This window comes from Oryx dammah, unplaced genomic scaffold, assembly GCF_014754425.2.
Source record: "Oryx dammah isolate SB20612 unplaced genomic scaffold, SCBI_Odam_1.1 HiC_scaffold_1, whole genome shotgun sequence".
Lineage (NCBI taxonomy): Eukaryota > Metazoa > Chordata > Mammalia > Artiodactyla > Bovidae > Oryx > Oryx dammah.
This window is the reverse complement of record NW_024070185.1, coordinates 75,076,430-75,099,294: the sequence shown is the minus strand read 5'-3', so window position 1 is coordinate 75,099,294 and position 22,865 is coordinate 75,076,430. Positions and strand designations below refer to the sequence as shown.

General features: G+C 42.4%; 1 protein-coding gene across 2 annotated transcripts in view; it reads left to right on the top strand.

Annotated features, from left to right (window-relative positions):
* FRMD3 (FERM domain containing 3) overlaps positions 1-22,865 on the top strand; it is a 345,545-nt gene that overhangs the window by 219,094 nt on the left and 103,586 nt on the right. For both annotated transcript variants that reach the window (XM_040244433.1, XM_040244429.1), the window contains exons 5-6: positions 3,827-3,924; positions 9,842-9,965. In XM_040244433.1, the coding sequence (XP_040100367.1) occupies positions 3,827-3,924; positions 9,842-9,965 (222 nt within the window). The remainder of the gene's footprint in view (positions 1-3,826; positions 3,925-9,841; positions 9,966-22,865) is intronic.

Below are 22,865 nucleotides of genomic sequence, written 5' to 3'. Positions count from 1 at the left end.
GTAAATAAACACTGAGAAAGAGAAGCAGTTTTAAAAGAGCAAAACAATAAGAATACTCACCAAGAAGGACATTTGAAATAATTTTCTAACCTTTTTATCTCTCCATTTACACAGTCACCTTACAATCTTTTGGATTTCTAGGGCTTAAGTAAATGCTATATACAATTGAATGTAATAAAAGCATATTGCTTTAAAATTTTTTGGTAAGAACCATCTTTAAATTCATATTAGATGGAGAAGTATATCATTAATGGTGACATAATAATGTGTGACCCCAATCCTCTTGTGTTTTCATTGCTTAATTCTTTCATTCAGGGAGGGGTGAGACTAAATGTAAATGCGTTATTATTGTTGTTTTGTGGTGACTGTTACATTAAAAAATGAGTATCTGAACCTGAAGCCATTTGCAAGGCTCAGTGGATTATGTGGAACCCATAATAATCCATGATTATTTCTAGAGTTTGCTAATTTGAGCAAGGACCCAATCTCAGCTGTTGTGAAAGCTGATTTTCTTTCTCAGGAAGCTTTCATCAGACTCAATATCTGAGTTATGGAATCAGAACCCAAACCTCTCATTTATGAGTGAATATTTATTTGAAACCATTTTTCACTGCTAAACTCACCAAAACGTGGAAAGGAATGCTTTTTGTTTAATGCATACATTCAGCATGTAGCAAAGAAACTTGATGGCATTCAGCCTGGTAGTTTAAAATCTTTAAGAAAGATTTCATCATCTCAAGTATTTGTATGACCCTGGTATTCTGAATAGTCAGGGGCCTTGGTCCTCAAAGTCAGGTCACTGGATTAACAGCAACAGCGTCACCTGGGAACTTGGTCTCTGCCCCAGGCCTGGGATGGGGTCCTGCAATCTGTATTTTCATAAGCACTCCAGGTAATTGTTGGAGAAGGAAATGGAAACCCAGTCCAGTGTTCTTACATGGAGAATCCCATGAACAGAGGAGCTTGGCAAGCTATGGTCCACAGGGTCTCAAAGAGTCAGACACAACTGAAGTGACTTTGCAGGTAATTGTAAAGCATGTTAAAATTTAAGAACCACGAGAAGTTATGACCAACCTAGATAGCATATTCAAAAGCAGAGACATTACTTTGCCAGCAAAGGTCTGTCTAGTCAAGGCTATGGTTTTTCCAGTGGTCATGTATGGATGTGAGAGTTGGACTGTGAAGAAAGCTGAGCGCCGAATTGATGCCTTTGAACTGTGGTGTTGGAGAAGACTCTTGAGAGTCCCTTGGACTGCAAGGAGATCAGCCCTGGGATTTCTTTGGAGGAAATGATGCTGAAGCTGGAGCTCCAGTACTTTGGCTACCTCATGTGAAGAGTTGATTCATTGGAAAAGACTCTGATGCTGGGAGGGACTAGGGGCAGGAGGAGAAGGGGATGGCAGAGGATGAGATGGCTGGATGGCATCACTGACTCGATGGACGTGCGTCTGAGTGAACTCCGGGAGTTGGTGATGGACAGGGAGGCCTGGCGTGCTGCGATTCATGGGGTCGCAAAGAGTCGGACACGACTGAGCAACTGAACTTGAACTTGTGCTGTGCTGTGCTGTGCTTAGTGACTCAGTCATGTCCAGCTCTTTGCAACCCCATGGACTACAGCCCACCAGGTCCTCTGTCCATGGGGATTCTCTAGGCAAGACTATTGGAGTGGGTTGCCATGCCCTCCTCCAAGAATCACTACTCCAAAAGTAGTGGATTTTCAAAAGTGTTAGTTCCCTTAGGTAGACATTAGAGCATACAGTTCAGGGGGGTTGGTATGTTCCCAGAGTTGTGTCACCATCACTGTGATCCCCTTCCAGAACATTTTTATCACCCCAGCAGCAACCCAAGTACTCAAGCAGTCCTTCCCATTCTCCCCTCCCCTCGGCCCCTGGCAGTTATGAAGCTGCGTTTCTGTCTCTGTAGATTGGTCTATTGTGAAAATTTTATACAAATGGAATCATACAATATGTGGTCCATACACCTTTTATGTCTGACTTTTCACTTAGCTTAATGTTTTCAAGTTTCATCCCTGTTGTAGCAGGAATCAGTAGGTACTTCCTTTTATGGCTCAATAATATTCCATTGTATGGATATACCACTTTTCTTTATCCTTTCATCAGTTGATGGGCATTCAGCTTCGCTATGATGAAGAATCGACTATGAACACTCGTGTACACATTTTGGTGAGGACTCAGATTTCAAATTAATTGGGTCTCAGGTAGGGTCCATGTTGTTGTTTAAAAGCTCCCCCAGGTGATTCTAATGTGCAGTCAGGCTGAGGATCTCTGGTTTAGAACCTCATGACTCAAGTGTGGGCCATACACCTGCAGCTCAGCATCACCAGGGAGCTTATTAGAAATCTGGACTCCTGGGCCCCACCCAGACCTACTGAACCAGAATCCACATTCTAACAGGATCTCTGGGTAACTCTCATGCTCACTAAAGTGTGAAAGGTGTCAGCTTATGGAGATGCTCTGGGTCCTTGACGACCAAGTGTAATACTGTTTCTTTGACAAAATGCACACTAACCCAGACAGGAAATTTATTAGGGACTAGCTTTATGTCCTGCACAAAATTCCATAGAAAGCTGGGGACAAAGAGTGTCATTTGAGCTTCCACTGTGTCCCCAGTGCCTAGCACAGTCTCAGCCTAAAGCAGGTGTGACATAGATTCATCAGAAGGACCACCAGGGAGCCACTGAACTCTTCAGGGAATCTAGTGCGCTTTCAGGGAACCAGTGTCCAGAAATGGCACATCCCAGGGCTCTGGGGGTGGCAGCAGCCAAAACACATGGCAGGGAGGAAAAACCGAGATTATTTGAGCTCTGGAGGTAGTGACTGGGCCTGATGGGGTGCTGCGCCCACCTGGCCTCAGGAACCTGGGGAAAAAAAGAAAAAGATTGGTCTCTGCGACTTAAACTGTAAAATAAGCAGAAAGAATCTGCACGTGTCTATAAAGTTACTTTAGTCAGAGATAAGGACCCTAGGCCTGACCCTTCAATGAAGGAATCAATCCAGCTAAGAAATAGGAGATCTGAAGAGGGCATGATTGGTGTGGAGGAACAGAGGGGACAGCGGTGAGATGATCTGAGCTAGGAGTGACAAGCTGACACCCCGCCCCCCACCCATCCCCAGCTGAATCAGGCCAGGCATATTTTTTTTGTTTGGCACTACAGTGTTTTCAAAAATAGAGTTTGCTGCAACATTAACATTCAAAGGATTTTACCTCTCAATGAGTCTCTGCAATGCTGGAGCTGCACAATGCTGACCCTTCCACGGGAGCCAGCACCCTCTGTCCTCTGCTCCTTGACCCCTCACCCCAGCCCCTGTCACTCAGAATCAGGTTTGTCTGACCTGGAGAAGATGGCAGGAAAGGAAACTAAACAAATGACAGCTCTCACTGAGAATAAGCTGGCTTCCTGGCCTTATAACCACGTCTTTTTGAGGTTGATTGACTGGGACTAGTTTCTGTAAGACTGAGTGTGTTTCCTGACTCCTCATTCCACCAAGAGCTTGGGCAGCCTGTACCTGAGGTGCTGGTGGGGGTGAGGGCGGCTGTGGTTGCCATTGTGTGGGACTTTTCTCCCAGGGACAGTGGCTGCTAGGCCCCGTGGCTCTCCTCTGTCCTCCCCGTCTCTCTTGGAAGTGGCTGCAGACACTTCAGGTTTTCTGAACTCTGGGGGCCCCTCCCAGTTTTCCTCTGCTTGCCGTCCAAGCAGCGCAGGTAGGGTTCTGGTGACCTAGATGGATGAAACATAAACAATCCTTCTGCTGCTTCCAGGCCTCAGCCAAAACTTATGGCAACTCTTTCTCCTTTTTCATTGCAGGTACCTTTTGTACCTGCAAATTAAAAGAGATATTTTCCATGGTCGACTGCTCTGCTCCTTTTCAGATGCTGCCTACCTGGGTGCCTGTATCGTTCAAGGTAAGTGTGGGCCCAGCTGCCAATCCCCACTGTTGTATGGGACAGCAGAGCTTCAGCTGTTCAGAGCCTCTCTCCTCCCCAGCCTGTACTCATCCTGTCTGTGCCATGGTTGGAGGCCAGTCAGGGCTGGGTGGTCAGCAGTGGAGCCCCCCCTCATTACCTCCCAAGCCCCTGGGGTCCTGGTGGAAGATGGGCTGTTGTGATCCCAGGGGCCTCTGCATGAACAGAGTCCTCAAGGCCCCAAGGGAGAGCTCAGAGTCTCTGTTTCGAAGGGGATGGAATGCATGACCTTATAAGAAGCTCTGAAGGATTATGGGATCTTCTATGCCCTGAGCTCCAAACACCAAGTGTGGGGCATGCTGGGTATATTGAGTGGGCGATCTGTGTCCAGGAAGGCAGGTGTCAAACAGGTGTCATTTCAAACCTTTGATGAATGCCTTGATGAAATGTCAAGGCATTTATACAGGTATATCCACACGTGTAGTATGTGTATATATGTGTACCATATCTAATTCTTCACCTTTACAACAGTCACATAGCGTGGTGAGGAGAACCCCAGGCTCACAGTCTGTCATTTCTCAGTTTGAGCCTGAATTCCCATTTCCTGGTTATTTTACCACAGTCAAGTGATTTAAACTCTTTAAGCTTTAATTTCTTCACATATTGAAAGAGGTGGTCATACCTTCTTCACGGCTGCATTATTTCATGAGACCTAAGTCTCAGGGTTGAATAGGCCCCCGAGGGAAGTAACAAACCCTTAGTGGGAAGTGGCAAACACTTAGGACCCAAGATTGGTTTTCATATGTTTCTACTTATAAGAAAAAGTTGCTGGAGGGAAAGCAGTCTCCAGGACCCAAGGCAATGCATTGCCATGGGGAAGGGCTCAGGACACAAGTGGAGAATGACTCAGATGTTCTGTTCTCCTGGGCTTGCTGGGAGGCAGCTGGGCCTGTTTGGAGGGACTCAGGTGTTCCAGTCATTTGTAGCTTGGATGCTGATGACACATTTATGAGAAAAGGGGAGGGTGGGGAAGGGAATTAGGAGAAGAGAGGAGGGATGGAGAGAGAGAAGAAGGGAAGGAAAGAAGGAAGGAGAGAAGAGGGTGAGAGAGAGAGAGTACCAAGTGAGCATGTCACCCTTATAAAGGATCTGAAATAATGAAGGAGCTTATGATGGGGTCATAAGTGGTTCATGATAGTCACCTGTCTGATCACAATTCCAAGCTTCATTCACAGCTTAAGAGAAACCCCCATCATTTTCCTGGGGTTTCACTGTCACTCACCACTGTCCCCAGGGGATGCTCTGTGCTGTGAAATGGTTCCTAGGACCCTGTTTCTGGGTGTGTGCACTCTTTGAGAAATCTGAAGTCTATCTGTGTGGCTTTTCCCCTTCCTCTGGGAGCAACATAGTGCTGCTCAGCAGGTTTTGTTAAAACCCTTGGAGATATTCAAGTTAAAAATCAAGATGACAGTGATGCCCTGGTGAGATTTAGTCCTTCCATCTACTCCAAGGTGGAGTGTGTGCTTCTGAAAGCTGCCTCTCATACACAGAGCTAAAGAATGTTCAAACCTCATGGTTCTTTTTTCCTGTGAAGACTGCAAATTCCTGGTTAGGGTGCACTGTCTTCCATAAAGGAAAAGCAAATCAATACTAATCTGAGCAGCAGTCTAGCCTATGAGCGTTTCAGAACGCATTTAAGCATTAGTGAATCATGGTCCATTCTCCAAGGGCAAGCTCAATATGGATCTGTGATGGGAAACTCTCCATCCTGTTTTATGTTTGAGATAAAACCACAAAGCCCCCATCCAGATGATCAGGGTCCCATTTCATCCCTCATTGCTATTATCACTGGCCACACTCACAGATGCTGTCTGGAGAGTAGAGTTGGAAATGAACTGGCAGACCTCAAAGAAGCCTTTTAGCTCTAAAACGCAGTGGTGTCCACGGGCCATTTGTAGCAAATCCAGTAAAAGCTGGATTCATAAAACTCTCTGTGGTTAGGGGAGTTATTATAGCAGCCTTGGAGATCATTGCAAATGCAGATAAAGATCTGCTTTGTCAGAACTGCTTATGCTTTCAGAGTGATAGGAAATGTGGAGTAAAGGATTAGAAAGCCGAGGACATGTGACTTTTTATTGGCATCTTGTTTGCTAACATTCTTTGAAGGAGCATGTTTTAAGCTTTCAGAATGTTCTGAGTATATAAAACAGGCAGCCACCCAGAGTTTTGGTACCTGTACACATTGAATGTGAATATTTTCAATGCATGCTTTGCATTGCTTTCATAATGAAAATTGCAAAACAAACACACAAAGCCCTAGGGATCTATTTTTGGCCTTTCTTGGTACACATATTTTCCTGTTCCTTCTGTAAAACAGTAACATGTCAGGATTACTGATATTATCTCCTACTCCTGGTATGTCCAATCCCTGTGGGTCTGTGGCTCCTTCTAGCTATTCAGAACTCTGTTAGATGTCACTTCCTCTAAGAAGTCTTCTGGACTATTAAAGGAGCCTCTCTATGCACATTATTCTTTTTAGTGTCTCTGTTTTGTTGTCTTTTAATAAGCACTTATATCTGAAATTATCTTGTTAAGTTGGTTGGGGGCATATTATGCATCGCTTCTTATGTAGAATCTAAATTGCATGGAAGTGGGACTCTGGAAGTCTTTTTCACTGCAGTACCCCTGTGTCTGGCACATAGTAAATTCTCCACTATGTTAATTGAACCAGGGCACTTGCATAAATTGCACCAGAGAATGCTCTATCTCTGTACCTGGGAAAGAGTTTACTCCCTCATCCATGTGTTCTCCAAACATTTATTAGACACTCCTAGGTGGCAGGCATTGTTATGTGAAGTCCCTTTGGGGGGTAGGGGCAGACAGGTAAACAGGAAGTTTTGATGGTGTCTCAGTGTCTACATGGAGGGACACAGGGGGTCCCCACTGTGATCCCATGAGGCCCCTCTTCAAGCAAGTGTGGTGAGGGCAGTCTTCTGCAGAAGTTGACCCTGGAGCTGTAATGTCTTGTATCTCAAGTTCTTTTGCAACAAACTCTCCCCAAAGAAGGGAAATGCTGCTGCCATGTGTGCCCTTTACAGTCAATACTGATTTTGCCATCATCTGACCACACTCACCATTTGACTTCAGCTCTTTGGATTTTGCTGACAATTAAATTCTCTTTTATTTTAATTTAATTTTACATTCTCACATGCCGGCCCATGTGCTATGTTATTTGTTGTAACTTTGCCCTCAATACCATGTGCCGGAGAGAATCGCATGCTGCTTACCCAACTCCTCTTGGGATGGAAAACAGAATTTTAAATGAGCTTAATCATTCATAAGCTTTTGCTTCAGGTGAAGTCAAAGTTAAAGATAAGCTTCAAAGAACAAGAAAGCAGGGCAAGTGATGGGGCATATGTTGACATTTACCTTGTCAGCAACCCTGTGCAGGTTCCATGGTGTTCCTTCTCTTAGTTTGCTGGCATTTGCCAGGCTACTTATTTGCTGTGTTTGGCAGTACAAGGCCATTGTATCTCACAAGTTTTTCTGAAAGAAGTACCCACCATGATCAATACAAACGCAACACAAAACAACATAAGCACAAACAGTGCTAACCACTGTGAAAGCTGACATTTCCATTGGATGTGGCATAGTTTACTATCAGTGATCCATTCCCTATCGAAAAGTAGGCTCTGAGTTATACCATTTCCTACATTTTTGGGTCCATAGCCAGCTCACAGGGGTCATGTGTACGTGTGTGTGTTTGTATGTGTCGGTGTGTTATGAGTGGTTTTTTTTTTTGAAGATTAGATTGAGTTAATCACTAGTTGATGGCTCACTTTCATCCCTGGTCCCCTTGGCCCACCTATTGGTTGAGTTTCCTTTTTTTCATTATTCTTTATTTTCATTCCTAAAGGCAACAACTGGATTCTTGTATACCATTGACTTGACATACATCCTTATAAAATGATTAGTATTGTTTTGTGTGTATATATTCTTCAGTTTCATAAATTAAATAGGGCTATATTTAACCCTTCCTTTTTATGCTCAGAACACTGTTTGGGGAATCTACTCACGTTTCTGGGTATAGTTCTATTTTGTTGCTTTTAATTGCTGCAGAGAGTCCAGTGGGGAACATTGCCCTTGTGCTATTTACTGTTCCCAGCAGTAATGAACATCCAAGTTGCCCCATATCTTTTGTTGCACCTAGAGTTTTTCTAGAATATATGCCCAGAAATTGGCTTGCTGGGTTGTAAGATTAGACAAAATACTCTCAGCTTGCTCTCTAGAAGAGCTGCCTGCATCAAGAATCTTCAAATATGTCATAAGCACTTCTATTTCTTCATGTTCCTGCCAACACATAGAATCATCCAACTTACTAAACTTTTTGTTAATCTTATAGGTATAAAGTGACATCTTCGAGTTTTGGTTTGCATGCCCTCAGCATTGATGAGTTTGAGCAGCTCTCCATACATGAGCTCTTTGGGTTTCCCCTTCTGTGAATTGGCTGTTGACATTCCTTCACCTTTTTGTATTGGAATTCCTCCCCATTTACTTATAGATTTTAGGAATTTCTTTTTCTTTATTCTAGATATTAGCCTTTGTCAGATTTCTATTTTTCAAATATGTTATTTCAACTTATGATTTTGACTGTATTAGTGAAATATTTTAATATTGATATGATCAAATTAATTTCCCCTCTGTGGCTGATGACATTTGGGATCTTATTTTGAAAGTCCTTCCTCATGTAGTGTACTTTTAGGTTGTACTGTAATTTGAACTCTGTTGAGAAGCTTTAAAGAGCTTTGCTTTCCTCTCAGTTTTGTCCTTTTACCATCATTAGATGATTCAACAGTACAGGGACAGTATATGCAAATTACAGAGTTGGATGTGATTTTGCAGATGTGCTCAAGGCATATTGATTTCTATCTACTTCAAAGTCATGTTGATGATCAAGTTCCTCCAATACAGTTTTCCCACCACCTTTAATTTACTTTCCTGGGCTATTTCTGCCTGAGATACTTGCCCCTTCTGACTCGTTTTTCTTAGAAAGCTTGTGGAGTCAGTAGAATGTATTCCCATTGCAAGAACAGCCCCTTTGCTGCTTCAGGCTGTGGTCAATGCTCATCCTTAGTCCATCTTCTCATAGACCTTCTGGGGGCTCAGAAATGTGCAGGCATTTCTTTTTACCCTTAGAGACCCTCTGCAGGAACCCTGTATTAGAACCCAGCAACCTTAATCTGGGATGCGCAGCCATACTTAGACACACATTCTTTAATTTGAAGAGCAATCCATTTATTTTTAAATAAATAAATCCTCTTGAGTCCTTTATGTTTTGATTTTTTTTCATTGAAAGGGCCACACCTGCACAAATCTCAGAGTAAACAGCTCCAGTAAAGGAATTCTTCAACTCAGAGAAGATGAACTGTGAAAGGAGGCTTGAGGAATACTCAGTGGGTTCCAAATAGTCATGGGGAACACTGGGAAATATTGTGAGGCATTTCACAATAGTGGGTGTGCTACCACCACCTAGAACCTGAAGGGTGGGAGTGTTCAATGTCTTACCATACCTTGGAAGGTCTGAAACAATAAAGAATTGTTTATTTCCCCAAATGCCAATAGTGCCCCACTGAGAAACAACAATTTAAATTCTTTATATATATACATAAATTCTTTTATGTATAGTTGAAGAAAATGAGACTCAGAGAGTTCATTCAACAAGTGTCCAAGATCACACAGCTAAATCTAAACTAGAATATGACCTTCTAGACACTCAGGCTGTAGTCTTTCCATAGAGACAAACACATTTTATTTCATGAGCTTGTTCCACTCTCTTCCTTTGGGTGGCAGGAGCCATTCCATGTATATCCTGTTTTTGTTGTTTTTAACCTTTCTGTTTATTTTTTATTGGTTACAGCTGAGCTTGGTGATTACGATCCTGATGAGCATCCTGAGAATTACATCAGTGAATTTGAGATTTTCCCCAAGCAGTCACAGAAGCTGGAAAGAAAAATAATGGAAATCCATAAAAATGAACTCAGGTAATAGCAGTAGACATTTGTAGGAATGATGGAGGTGAGAAAGTATTCATACTACAGGGAATGTGGAAATCATGTCATGAACTAAAAATATTTGTAATGTGGGGGCAGACTGTTTCAGGTGGCAGGGCAATATTTCTGGCCACTGGCAAGGTCCCCCATCAGTGACAGTCTCAATGATGTGGGATCCCCTGGGTGGCTGTTTATGAACCATCAGCAATTATTACAGCCATATATTTTCTGACGGGTTTTGACTACCCTGAGTTTCTGAAAGTGAAATCTAGGATAATTAAGTAATCCTTTCTGTTTTGAACTTTGCATTGCCTCTCCCCTGTCCGGTGGTCTTTACAGAAATTTTGACCCCAAGAATTAATAAAATAGAATCCATTGGCAAGGTTTCCTTTACTGAGCTGCTTTCAAGATAACAGATCAGTGTCTGCTTCTCTTTGCCTTGTCTGTGAGGTTCTAGGATGATTGTTAACTATAGAGTAGTACCATTAAAAGGAGCAAAATCACATACAGTATTTATTTACTGTGTATTGGACACTATTCTAAGTACTTGTACATATTGATTCATTTAATCTTTGCAGTAGTCCAGGAAATAGGTGCCATGGTTCTTCCATTTTACAGTTGAGGGAACTGAAGTGCAGAGAGATGAAACATTTTACCAAAGATCACACAGCTAGCAAGTGATAGAGGCAGGATTTGAATCCAGGTGGCCTAGCTCCAGGCTTTTGAGTATTGTGATACTTCTACTATACATAGGCTAACAGGTAGGAATGAAGCATGGATAGGAATCATCACCAGTTTGAAATCCAGGTAACTCAGGTATTCTAGTCTGTAACTAGAACTTAGATTCCTGCAAATCACAGGAAATTCATTTTGATAATAATAGCAAGCATGGGCTGTGATATGACAAGTATGGATGAAGAACTACAAGTGCTGAGATGCGGGTAATTACACACACACACACACACACACACACAAAACTAACGTCATTGGATTATGAGCCCTGGAACAAATAACTGTCCCCTTGAGAGGGAGTGCCGAGATCCTGCTTTATGCAGGCACTCCCCCTTCTGGTGAGTTTGAGAAGACTGTACATGTGGGCCTTAAAGGTGGCAGCATGGTTCCTGCTTTATTAAGACCTTTGTTCTTAAGAGATAAAGATGATTAGACACCAAGAAATTGTACCGATTTCAGAAACTAACGTACCTTTTCCAGGAGTAATTTTAGAGTATCGTCTCCTAATGAAAGTTTTGTTGAAAATATGACAGTCTGCCTATTCTTTCTCCATTTCAGGGACTAGCAAGCTGGAGGTAAAAGTAAAGTACTGATGTTGCCATGGGGCTTCCTCGGGTAGCTCAGTGGTAAAGAATCTGCCTGTGATGCAGAAGATGCATGAGATACCACAAATTCGATCCCTAGGTCAGGAAGATCCCATGAGGGCATGGCACCCACTCCAGTATTCTTACCTGAAGAATCCCATGGACAGAGGAGCCTGGCAGGCTGCAGTCCATGGGGTCACGAGGAGTCCAGTGCAACTGAAACAGCTGAGCACAATGTTGCCATGAGGGCTGTGGACCAGCAGCATGTGAGCAGCACAGGGTGAGACCCTTGGGACGAAGGAGTCACAGCCACTGTGCAGCTTAATAGTGAAAGGAGGTGGAACAGTCTGCTCTGAACATAATTTGCAGGGCCTCAGATGCTTGGAACATATGATAATAAATGTTTGTTGAGCTCTTACTGGATGCCAAAATACTATGCTAAGCGCCTAACATACATCACCCCACTCAGTCTTCCCAAACTCTACGAGGTAGGTTCCACTGTTGTTCCCCATCTGAGGTGAAGAAAGCACAGCCTGGAGTGAAGGACTTGTTAGCAGCAGAGTCTAGACTTGAACCTTGTTCTTACCTGACACTAACACCCATGCTCTTATCCCCTGGGCTGAGCAGCCATAAGACAACCTGCTAGTCATGTTGATGTTCCGCAGTGATCACCATGGTGAGGGTGGAGACTGTGGTAGGAGAACCAGTTAGCTCTGTCATCCAGGACACATGCTGGGGACCTCACAAGAATAGGAGTAGAAAAAACTAAAGAAGTTCTTGAGAGACGTTGAAGCAAGACTTGGTGACCTACTGAGTTTCATGAGTAAATGAGTGGATCAAAGAAGATTCCAGATTGCTTTTTGTAATCAGAAAGCTGCAGATCAGACCTTGTGCCAGCTCCTGAATTTGTTGATAACCCTGAAAGTAGTCATCATGCATCTGGAGAATATAGGGTGTCAGCAGTCAGCCATGGTTTGTAGATCCCAGAAGTAAATGCCATGGCTTGGCCAACACTGCTTTGCTGTGTTGCAACACATTTGTAATGCCCAGAAGGCCCTTGTGAAGAAGTCAGTGTTGTATGTGTGGAGGATGAAACAGCCAGAACTCATGTGATACTGCAAAGAGAGATTCACAGGATATTTTCCTGTGTGTCTTTGCTCCTTTTTCTCCTTAAGTAGACATATGTTTGCTTCTGCATCAGTGCAGCAGAGAGAGATTTCAGGTTTGATGAGAAGATAAGAGCAGCCAAGCTGATAAGGTAGAAGAGAAGGGGCTTTCTAGAATTGGCTGGAAACTTGCTGCAGAGACTGGAGGTGACCCTGGGGATCAGCAAGCCCTTTGTGCACAGGTCATGAAAGTATTGATATTCTTGTGTGGAAACTGGATGTTTGGCTGGACTGCTCTACAAACCTGAGAGTGCTGGGAAAGAGTCATAGATGGTAGAGACCCATCTGTGACTTGGTGAGGCTGCACCAAGGTATTACTATCTTATTCTCCATGGTTATCACACCTGTGACCCTCCCACACAACAAAGGGATAAAGCATGATCAATGATCTGTTGTTATGGAAACTTCCTGAAAGGTTTCTAGTTGGCCTTTGTTGGGGTTTGAAGGATCCTCCCAATAATGTTCCTCTCATACCTGTTTTCTGAAAAAATCAAGAAAGAAAACAAAAGAGATGGCAAAAGAGACTCTCAGACACTAGCAAAAGGACCATGATTTGCCAGATAAACAGTACTAGCTCTGGAGGTTCACAACCTTCTCCAGCCTTTTTACTTGATTAGAATCATTCTCCTCCTATGCTCCCTGTTGAAGGACTAAAGTTGTGATTCTTGAGAGAAAACTAATCAGAGAGGGAAAACTTTCCTTCTTAGGAGGCTACATAGCACTTGAAGGTGGACCCAAGGTGGCTTGATGGACAGGCCTTAATAAGAGAGTTCTTTAGGGGGAAGAGAGAGAGAGAGAGAGAGAAAGACTCCAGAATTTTGAGGTGCTTGAAAATATAAGGCCAAGATTTTAGTAAGAGTCTGCTTGGACTAAGTGCTTAGACTCTTTTAGATGTTGAAGAGGTTTGTGATTGAAGTTCCTGGGTCAGCTTTGCCTTTTCAAATGTGCCACAGCACTGACAGAGGGGAGAAGACATAGTTTTGCAAGTGTAATGCCGCAATTATTGATCCTCTCTGTATCAGTCAAGGCAAGCTAGATTTTCCTGAGGAAACAACTCCTAAAAGCTCAGTGGGTTAGAACAAGAAACGTTTGTTTCTTGCTCTGATGTACACCCACGAGAGGTCAGCTGGGGGACTTGGTTCATCATTGGCACTTAGGGCAGTCACGAGCTTGGATTTACCAGGAAAAAGAGAGCTGTGGAAATCCCTGCTTTCGCTTGGAAGTGATACATGTCACTTCTGCTCATCCACTGTGCCAGAACTAGTCACATGGCCCCACGCACCAGCCCGCCAGGCTCATCTGTCCATGGAGTTCTCCAGGCCAGAATACTGGAGTGGGTAGCTATTCCCTTCTCCTGAGGATCTTCCCAACCCAGGGATCGAGCCCGAATCTCCTGCATTGCAGGTGGCTCTTTTACCATCTGAGCCCCCAGGGAAGCCCCAACACCACCGCCAGGAAGTGCAGTCCTATCAGGCGTCCAGAAGGTGTGAAGTGGAAACAGCTGGCAAACATCTCTTAATGGCCTTCCCAATCTCATTGACTAATAGAGTTTTTGTTTTAATAGACTTTACTTTTTAAAAGAGTTTTAGTTTCACTTCAGAATTAAGAGGAGATTATACAGATTTCCTCTATATTCCCTGCCCCTCTACTTGCACAACTTCCCCCATACCTATGTCCATCCCCCACCAAAGTGGTACATTTGTTATAACAGATGAAACTACATTGATTTATAGGTATTATGCACAGTCCATATACTTTAGGGTTCACCTTTGAGGTTGTACATTCTGTGGATTTGGACAACAGTATAATAACATATATCCACTATTATAATATCATACAGAAAATTTCCACTGCCCTGAACATATTCTGTGCTCTGCCTTATTCATCCCTCCCTAACCTCTGGCAACCACTGATCTGTTACCTGTCTCCATAGTTTTGCCTTTTCTAGAATGTCATGTAGTTGAAACCTTATAGTGTGCAGCCTTTTCAAATTAGCTTCTTTCACTAAGCACTGTGTGCTTACAATTCCTGCTTGTTTTTCTATTGATAGCTCGCTTCTTTCTACTGCTGAATAATATTCTGTTGTATGTACCACAGTTTATTTATCCTTTTACCTAGAGCATATGGTTGCTTTCAAGTTTTAGAAATTATGAATAAGTTATTATAATCATCCATGAGCAGGCTTTTGTGTGGGCATAAATTTTCATCTCCTTTGGGTAAATATCAGGAAGCATAATCGCTAGATTGTATGGTAAGAGTATATTTAATTTTGTAAGAACTGCCAAACAGTCTTCCAAGTTGGCTGTACCATTTTGCATTCCCACCAGCGATGAGTTCTTGTTGTTCCACAATCTTTACCAGCATTTGGTGTTTTCAGTGTTCTGGATTTTGGCCATTCTAGTAGGTATATAGCTGACAGAGGTTTATTTAGAAAGATTTTTTGTGAAGACATCTTTGGGCCTCTTAATGTCCTCTGAACTAGAGAATGTAGGTATGTATCATTCACATTTTCAAATATATGTCAGTGCTAAAACTTGCTGAAGGCAAATGCTTCTTTTAGATCAGGGATGAATTTGTTTGGCTCTTTGGGCTGTATGGTCTCCACTGCATCCGCTCAACTCTGCTTCTGTAGAGTGACATAGACAGTACATAAATGAGTGAGTGGTGATTCACTAAAACTTTATTGACAAAACAGACTGTGGACCAGATTTGATCCGTGGGTTCTAGTTCACTGACCTGTTTTAAACATCTGACTTCCCTGGTGGCTTAGATAGTAAAGAATCTGCCTGCAATGCAAGAGACATGGGTTCGATCCCTGGGTCAGGAAGATCCCCTGGAGAAGGGAAAGGCTACCCAGTCCAGCATTCTTGCCTGGAGAATTCCATGGACAGAGGACAGTCCCTAGGGTTGCAAAGTGTCAGACTGACAGACTATAGTCCCTGGGGTTGCAAAGTGTCAGACACGACTGAGTGACTAACACTGACTTTTCAGAACAGATCTAGAATCAATTTTTTCTTCACTGTCCTGACTCTGGTTGGATGGCATCACCGACTCAATGGACATGAGTTTGAGCAAGCTCCAGGAGATGGTGAAGGACAGGGAGGCCTGGTGTGCTGCAGTCGATGGGGTCACAAAGAGTCAGACACGACTGTGTGACTGAACAACAAATCCTGACTCTGCAGATAATTTTAAGGCAAAAAGATCCATATTTGTTTTTAAAATTTGGTATAAGAAACAAGCTCATGATTTATAGATTTTGAGTTTGTATGCAGAGATGAGATTCTAGCAATAGGACTGCTTGTGACTGTGAAGTCACTCGGTCGTGTCCAACTCTTTGTGACCCCATGGACTGTAGCCTACCAGGCTCCTCCATCCATGGGATTTTCCAAATAGTACTGGAGTACTAGGACTGCTTAGAAATAGGATATTCCTCCTTCTAGAGCCCTCTGGTGGCTGGAGGACGCCATTGCCATAACCCCTGCTGGGTGTATGTGCTGTTGTTTCCGACTGTTTGCGACTGCATGGACTGTAGCCCACCATGCTCCTCTGTCCATGGGATTTCCCAGGCAAGAATACTGGAATGGGTTGCCATTTCCTTTTCCAGGGGATCTTCCCAACCCAGGAATCGAACCCGTGTCTCTTATGTCTCCTGCGCTGGCAGGCTGGTTCTTTACCACCAGCACTACGTTGGAAGCCCCCACAATCCCTGGGGATGTGACAGTTATGTTTTACTCTCTTGGTTTCCGTTTTCCACAGCTTTAATCCCACCATCTGGGATGAGAGGGATTACCTCTGCCATTAGCCCTGCAGGTGCTTGGAGGGGGTTGAAGATCAAGAATAAGAAAGACTTTACTATCGGGAACCCTGATCGGCTTCCCTGAAGTTTTTCCTGGAGTTTCTACTCAGCTAATCCTCTCAATACCAGTTCATCAGGTTTCTCATTAGAAGCCAAGATTTTTGAATCAGTTCCAGTCACAAGTCATCAGCTTTTAAATATTCAGAAATCTCAATTGGCAGTGAGATGGTTTGATGGTGTATTCCTTGCCTTAAAGAGCATAAAAATGATTGGATTAGCCATCCCCATAATGATCTAATACAGTGTGTGACACTGGGTGTATTTTAAACAGACTAGTTATCTCTTTTTATTTCCCAGAACTCACATTCTGTGTAAATCATGTGCCCTGGCTTCCTGGCAAGGATTTATAATTTCAAAAATGTCTAGCTTTCCAGAAATAAGTCCCCTGCTATGGAAGTACCCTCTACCTGTGCTTCCAATTAGTAGTTTACAAGAGCCCTCTTAGGAAACTATTTTGTACAGTTTTGAGAATAATGTTTACTCTGTAAAAGGAAGAGGGGAAATGTCAGATTATTTTACAACTCCCATCTTTCTTAAAATGCGCTTTTCCTCTGTCATCCCTCTTTCCCCTTGCCCTGTATCCTTTCCGTGCTCAAGGCTCTCATTCCCAAAGCCTAGAATCTCCTTTACTCCCTTCCTCCTCCCTCTACCTTCCTCCTCCCTAACCCTGCCCCTGATTCTCTTTCTCCTTACCTTTCTCTCTCTCCCTGCCACCCCTCTCCCTCTCTCTGGTAGGTTATCAAATCCATTTTCATTCTCTGGTGTAATACTCTTCTTAGGAATGGGAAGATGGAATGATTTAGCATCAAATGCTCCTCCTGCAGAAGCTAAATCTTTGTATTATGTGACTTAGGGTCAGGGACATTTCTAGAAAGCCTTGAAAGAAAGAAAGTTAGCGCTAAGTCATGTCCAATTCTTGCGACCCTATGGACTGTAGCCTGGCAGGCTCCTTGGCCGGGGAGAAATGATGTGTGCACCCAATCCAGCAACATTTCTTATACAGATGACATCTGACTAAGGTGACTTGAAGGGAGAAAGCAATGTCATGGAAATGCAACACAGCTTTGAAGGACAGAAGAGTAGTATTAAAAACTGGACGCAGTCGTTACTTATTACACTCTTTGATTACCCTTGACATGTGGTTCTAAATTATGCATAGAATCAAAGACATTTTGAACTTTTTTTAATGTAAATTTATTTATTTTAATTGGAGGTTAATTACTTTACAATATTGTATTGATTTTGCCATACATCAACATGAATCCACCACAGGTATACACGTGTTCCCCATCCTGAACCCCCCTCCCTCCTGAACTTTTGATGAAATTATAACAGTGTATTTATCCATTCGTCTATCCACACACCCATCCATGATACATCCATCCATCCATCCACCCAGATATCTGTCCATCCCTTCTTGCAGCAAATATCTGTTGAAGAGTAACTGTGTGTCAGAAACTGTAGAAGTATTGGATGGCCTACCTAGCCCAGTGATCTTCAGCTGCTTCTCCAACAAGCTGGAGCCTCTTCATCATCTACGTGCTCCATGACCTGATGTTTTTGAAAGATTCTATCTGAAAACAATATTCATGAAGCAACAACTAATTTGCTTCTGAATTTTTTATTGGTCATCCATAGCTATAATTAACATTCAAAGCCTTTGAATATCAAGAGGTCACTAGTCCAAAGCAAAGAATTTTGACAGCTAATTATGACACTGGAGAGACTATTGGAGTCCAAAGCAGGGCTTATAATGATAATCCTTGGACTACCATCTGACACAGATATATGTTTTTAGGCCAAATAATAGTTCTGAAAGATGGAAATCAGTTGGAATAAAATTCGAGCTTTACTTGCACCTGGGGGATTTGTTAACACAAAGCCCTGACACCACAGCAAAGCTAAGCAGCAGTGCCCTTTAAAAGAGTCATTTGTTCCCTGAGTCACTACCATCCTGCTCAGCCCATTCACATTCTTCTTCCTCCGTTTGATTGTCTGTGACCACCTTGTTTCACCAATAAGGAAACAGAAGCCTGAGAAACTCACTTATTCAAGGCTATACAATTATGAAGCAATAGAACTTGACCTGAAACCTGAGTGTTCCTATAAAGTACCCTGAAGTTTCTCTAAGTGGCTGCTCTTCTGTGTGTCCTGTCCCTGCCTGGCCCCAGAGCATCACCACCGCCTCCTCCAGAGCATGGCAGTCACCCATATTTGTAGCGTTCTGTCTAATGCTCCGCATAGATGTGGTCCCTAATGGTCCTCAAAGATTTTACAGAATATAATTTCCCTAAGTAAAGAGAAATGACAGACTGGGCTCTCTTCCAGTTAGGATGTGGAAAGCATGAGGCATTGATCTCCCTCTAACACCAAGATAAAATCAGTAAGCTAGATAAATTACAAAGTCATATTTTAAAAACTCATCTGAACATGAGGATGCAAAGAAACCTCAGTGTACTAAAATCCAGAATGTCCTTCCTGGGCCAGAGACCTGCAGCTGCTTTCATCTCTGGTGGTAGGGAGAGGAGGAGGAATATGCCAGAGGTGGGGGTCAGGGAGGAAGCTAAGCCTTTAACAAGCCTTTAGTGACTCTGAGTGGGCTGACCTGACTGGTTGGGACCCCAGAATCTCTAGTGTGAGTTGGAGTCTGGGACCCCAGAGTCTTCAGAGTGAGTTGTGCTTTCCCACCATCGTTGGACCCCAGGCCTTCCCTGAGTGAAGAGGGGCAGTATGCCAAAGCTAGACAGGGCGGGAAGGCTGAGTGAAACCCCTCTGAGGCACTGCTGACCTTGACTTAGGGCAGAACATCCCTTGACCATGGCGGCGGACACGACCACAGGAAGAAAACTAATCACCTGAGGTGCAGAGAGCCGTGGGTGGGACTGAACATCAAAGGAGATTTCCTGAAGCTCAGAGAGTTGGCAGCAAAGCCATAAAGCATAGCAAGCTCTCCAGAGTCTCATGGATGCTAAGAATCCAAGCCCTGCTGAAGGGCAAGTTCTAAGAGCACTCTTAAGCTTTCGAGCCAGTGGTAAACAAACTCTAAAGTTGCAGCCCAGTTGCAGCAAAACCTAAGCTAAGGCACACTGAGAATTCTACTTTGCAGTAGCAGATCATTCTATTGATCTTATACCCATGAGCCTAATTCTGAAGCTTGCAGACCCAAATGGATCAAATGGAGCCAAATCCACCCCCTTCACTGTCCAACTGTGCTCCAAGTGGCCCAAGTCATTGCTGGAAAGAGTCACACCTCACTCCACAATTAGGGTCCACTAATAATTTGCATTTCTTCTTGGGATGCTGTGCATTTTTGTACTCTATGCTGCTGCTGCTGCGTCGCTTCAGTCATGTCCGACTCTGTGGGACCCCAGAGACGGCAGCCCACCAGGCTCCCCCGTCCCTGGGATTCTCCAGGCAAGAACACTGGAGTGGGTTGCCATTTCCTTCTCCAATGCATGAAAGTGAAAAGTGAAAGTGAAGTTGCTCAGTCATGTCTGACTCCTAGCGACCCCATGGACTGCAGCCTACCAGGCTCCTCCGTCCATGGGATTTTCCAGGCAAGAGTACAGGAGTGGGGAGCCATTGCCTTCTCCGTGTACTCTATGCAGTGGTATGCTAAAGGAGAATCAATAAGAGAGTGTTCCTCTTGGCCATAAAAAGGTATTCAAGACAGGCAGAAAGAAGATATATAGCTAAATACATAATCACTTGACCTTGCCTATTTTATTAGAAAACCATATCTTAAGAATTATTAGTTCTCAAAGAAGAATTTAGCTTAACACTGGTCTTTATCTCTAAATATCTCATTAGAGACACTATTAATCTTAGTAGAACAGTTCCTGGTGCAAGATTTAAAGGATAGAAAATCATTATTTTCCATTACCAAACAGAGTTTTTGCCAGAAACAAATGGCCAGTGGGAGATTTGAAAGAAAAACAAATTTATATTTAATTGAGCTTAGTGTCTTCCTGAAAACCTACTAAATGGTTGCTTCCTTAATGAGTCAGGGGAACTCAGGATTTTCTTAGTGCTGTTGAGATCTCTACTTTTTCCCTTTTGGTTTTGAACCCTTTTCCTTCTCTGAACATTTGTAGCCTTTCCTTGTATATGATTTTTTAGATTAACTCTGTTGAGTGTGTAGCCATTGGAGATCTAAGTCAAACCCAATGCAAATGATACCAATTTGAGTACTTTTATTTTGAAGAGGGGTCATTGCTCTATTGTAAATATCTTGACATGATTCCTGACGCTTCCACCAAAGAAAGATTTCTGATTTCAGTCATGTGCAGAGCTAGCAAGGGAACAAATGCTATTCTGAGGACAAGGAGGGAGCATGCTGTGTTCCAGGCACTAATCTGATGGCTTTATATCTGTTGTTTATTTTTATACCAAATCTTAGAGATAGGTACTATTTTAAATCTTCATTGTATGGAAACAGACACAGCTTCAGTTGTTTTCTATTCCTGTGTTCAGTTCCTAGATCAGGGTTCAGTAAACTTTTCTATCCTAGGCCATTTAGTAAATATCTTAGGCTTTGCAGGACACATGGTTTCTGTTGCAATAACGCATTTTGCCATCGTAACATGACAGTGTCCACAGATGGTACCCAAGCAAATGGGTGTGTCTTTGTTCAAAAAAAAGCTTAACTGATGGAAACTGAAATTAGAACATCACATAATTTTCACAGGGCATGAATTTATACTTTGATCGTTTCAGGCCATTTATAAATGGTAAAAAAAAAAAAAAAAAAAAAAAAAAAAAAACATTCCTAGCTCCAGGGCTGTGCAAAACCAGACAGTGATCTGGATTTAGCCCACAGAAAGTCTAGTCTGGGGATCTCTGACCTAGATTAAAATGGAGACATCACCGCTGTCTAATCAGATCTAAATATCTGTCATTGGGGATGGAGTGCCTCATCACTGATAAGATGAAAAATGTTTAGAGTTTGAAAAATGCTTTCTAGAAGAACCAGTAGAATGCATGTCAGTTGGAAATGCTCAGCCTGGTATCCACGAGAGCAGGCAGGTGGCCCTGGACCATATCTTGTTGGTAGTGCAGGTCCTGAGAAGCATGTTGGAACCAGGCTGCCTTGAATTTGTATTTACTCCTCCACTTAATACTTGAGTAACCTTGAACAGGTTACTTTTCCTCTTTAAATGTCAGAATCCTCATCTATAAAATAACATTAGAATTCCTGCTTGGTGAATATTAAGTGAAAAAAATATATATCTACTGCTTGGCAATATAAACAATTATATATTGCTCAGAACATGAGAGTTTAGTAAAAGGTGGCTCTGCATGGATATCTATTATATTCCTGACCTATTCTGTTTAATTCAGCAGTGCTTTTAGATTGTATAATACTTCACCCAGTAATTCTTCTATTAAAAAAGGCAGGAATTATTTCTCTTTTAATCATTGTAAATGAATAAAATATAAGAGTATATGCAATATATGTGTAATTTAAAGAGTAGTTGAAAAACACCCATGACCCCATAACTTTGCTTATGAATTAGAACAGTACTAGATGCTCTCAGGTCTCCTAACCTGACCCTCCCAAATTACCTCCCTTCCTTCTCTATGCTATTCTGAATTTTAGGTTATTCATTCTCTTATTTTGCTTTTATAAATATACTCTATACATCAGTAAGTAATATATACTTTTTTTTTCCTGTTTTTGACATTCATACAAATGAAACCAAACTCTTTCCAAGTTTTTCACTTTCCCCCGACCAATATTATGGTTTTGAGGTTCTTCACATTGATGCAGACAGTCATAAGTGTTCATTTCTGCTTCTGTGTAATTAATTTTCTATCATATGAACATGTCACATTTTATGTATTCATTCTCCTGTTGATGGACACTGTCTCTAGGTTTCTGCTGTTATAAACAAAATTACTATGGCTTCTTGAATACTTTTCAGGGATATAAGTAAACGAGACACTAACATAGATACAACCTAGGTGTAGAAAGCAGGTACAGACCTGGGTCATGGAGTTTGCACAATTTCAGCTTTTCTAGGAAATGGTAGCTTGTTTGCTGAAAGGGCTACTCCCTTCACATCCATAATGTATGAGTCACCAGTGCTTCACAGTCTTTTCCTTTCCTTTTTTTCTTAAACTCTTAGAAATGCAAGCACAATACCAGCTCAGAAAAGTCAACAAAACAAATATTACAAAGCAAGTGTGTATGTAACCACCACCCAGGTCAAAGAGAGAATTGGTAATTCCTCAGAAGTCTCTATTTTGCCCCATTCCAATATGTATCTTCTCCCTTCCCCCTGAAAGGTAATCACATCTCTGACCCTAAATATTTTAGTTTTGTTTTGCTAATTTGAAAAAGTCATATAAATGGAGTTCATTCAGTGGGTATATGTTTATATCTGGCCCGTTTCATTCAATTTTATTTTTGTAATGGTCACTCATTTTGTGTGTGGCTTGAATTCATTTATTTTCACAGCTGTATAGTGTTTCATTGTATATCCAATCTACTGTTGGTAGATATTCGTTTCCTATTTTTTGTTATTACAAATGGCGCTACTATGAAAATTCT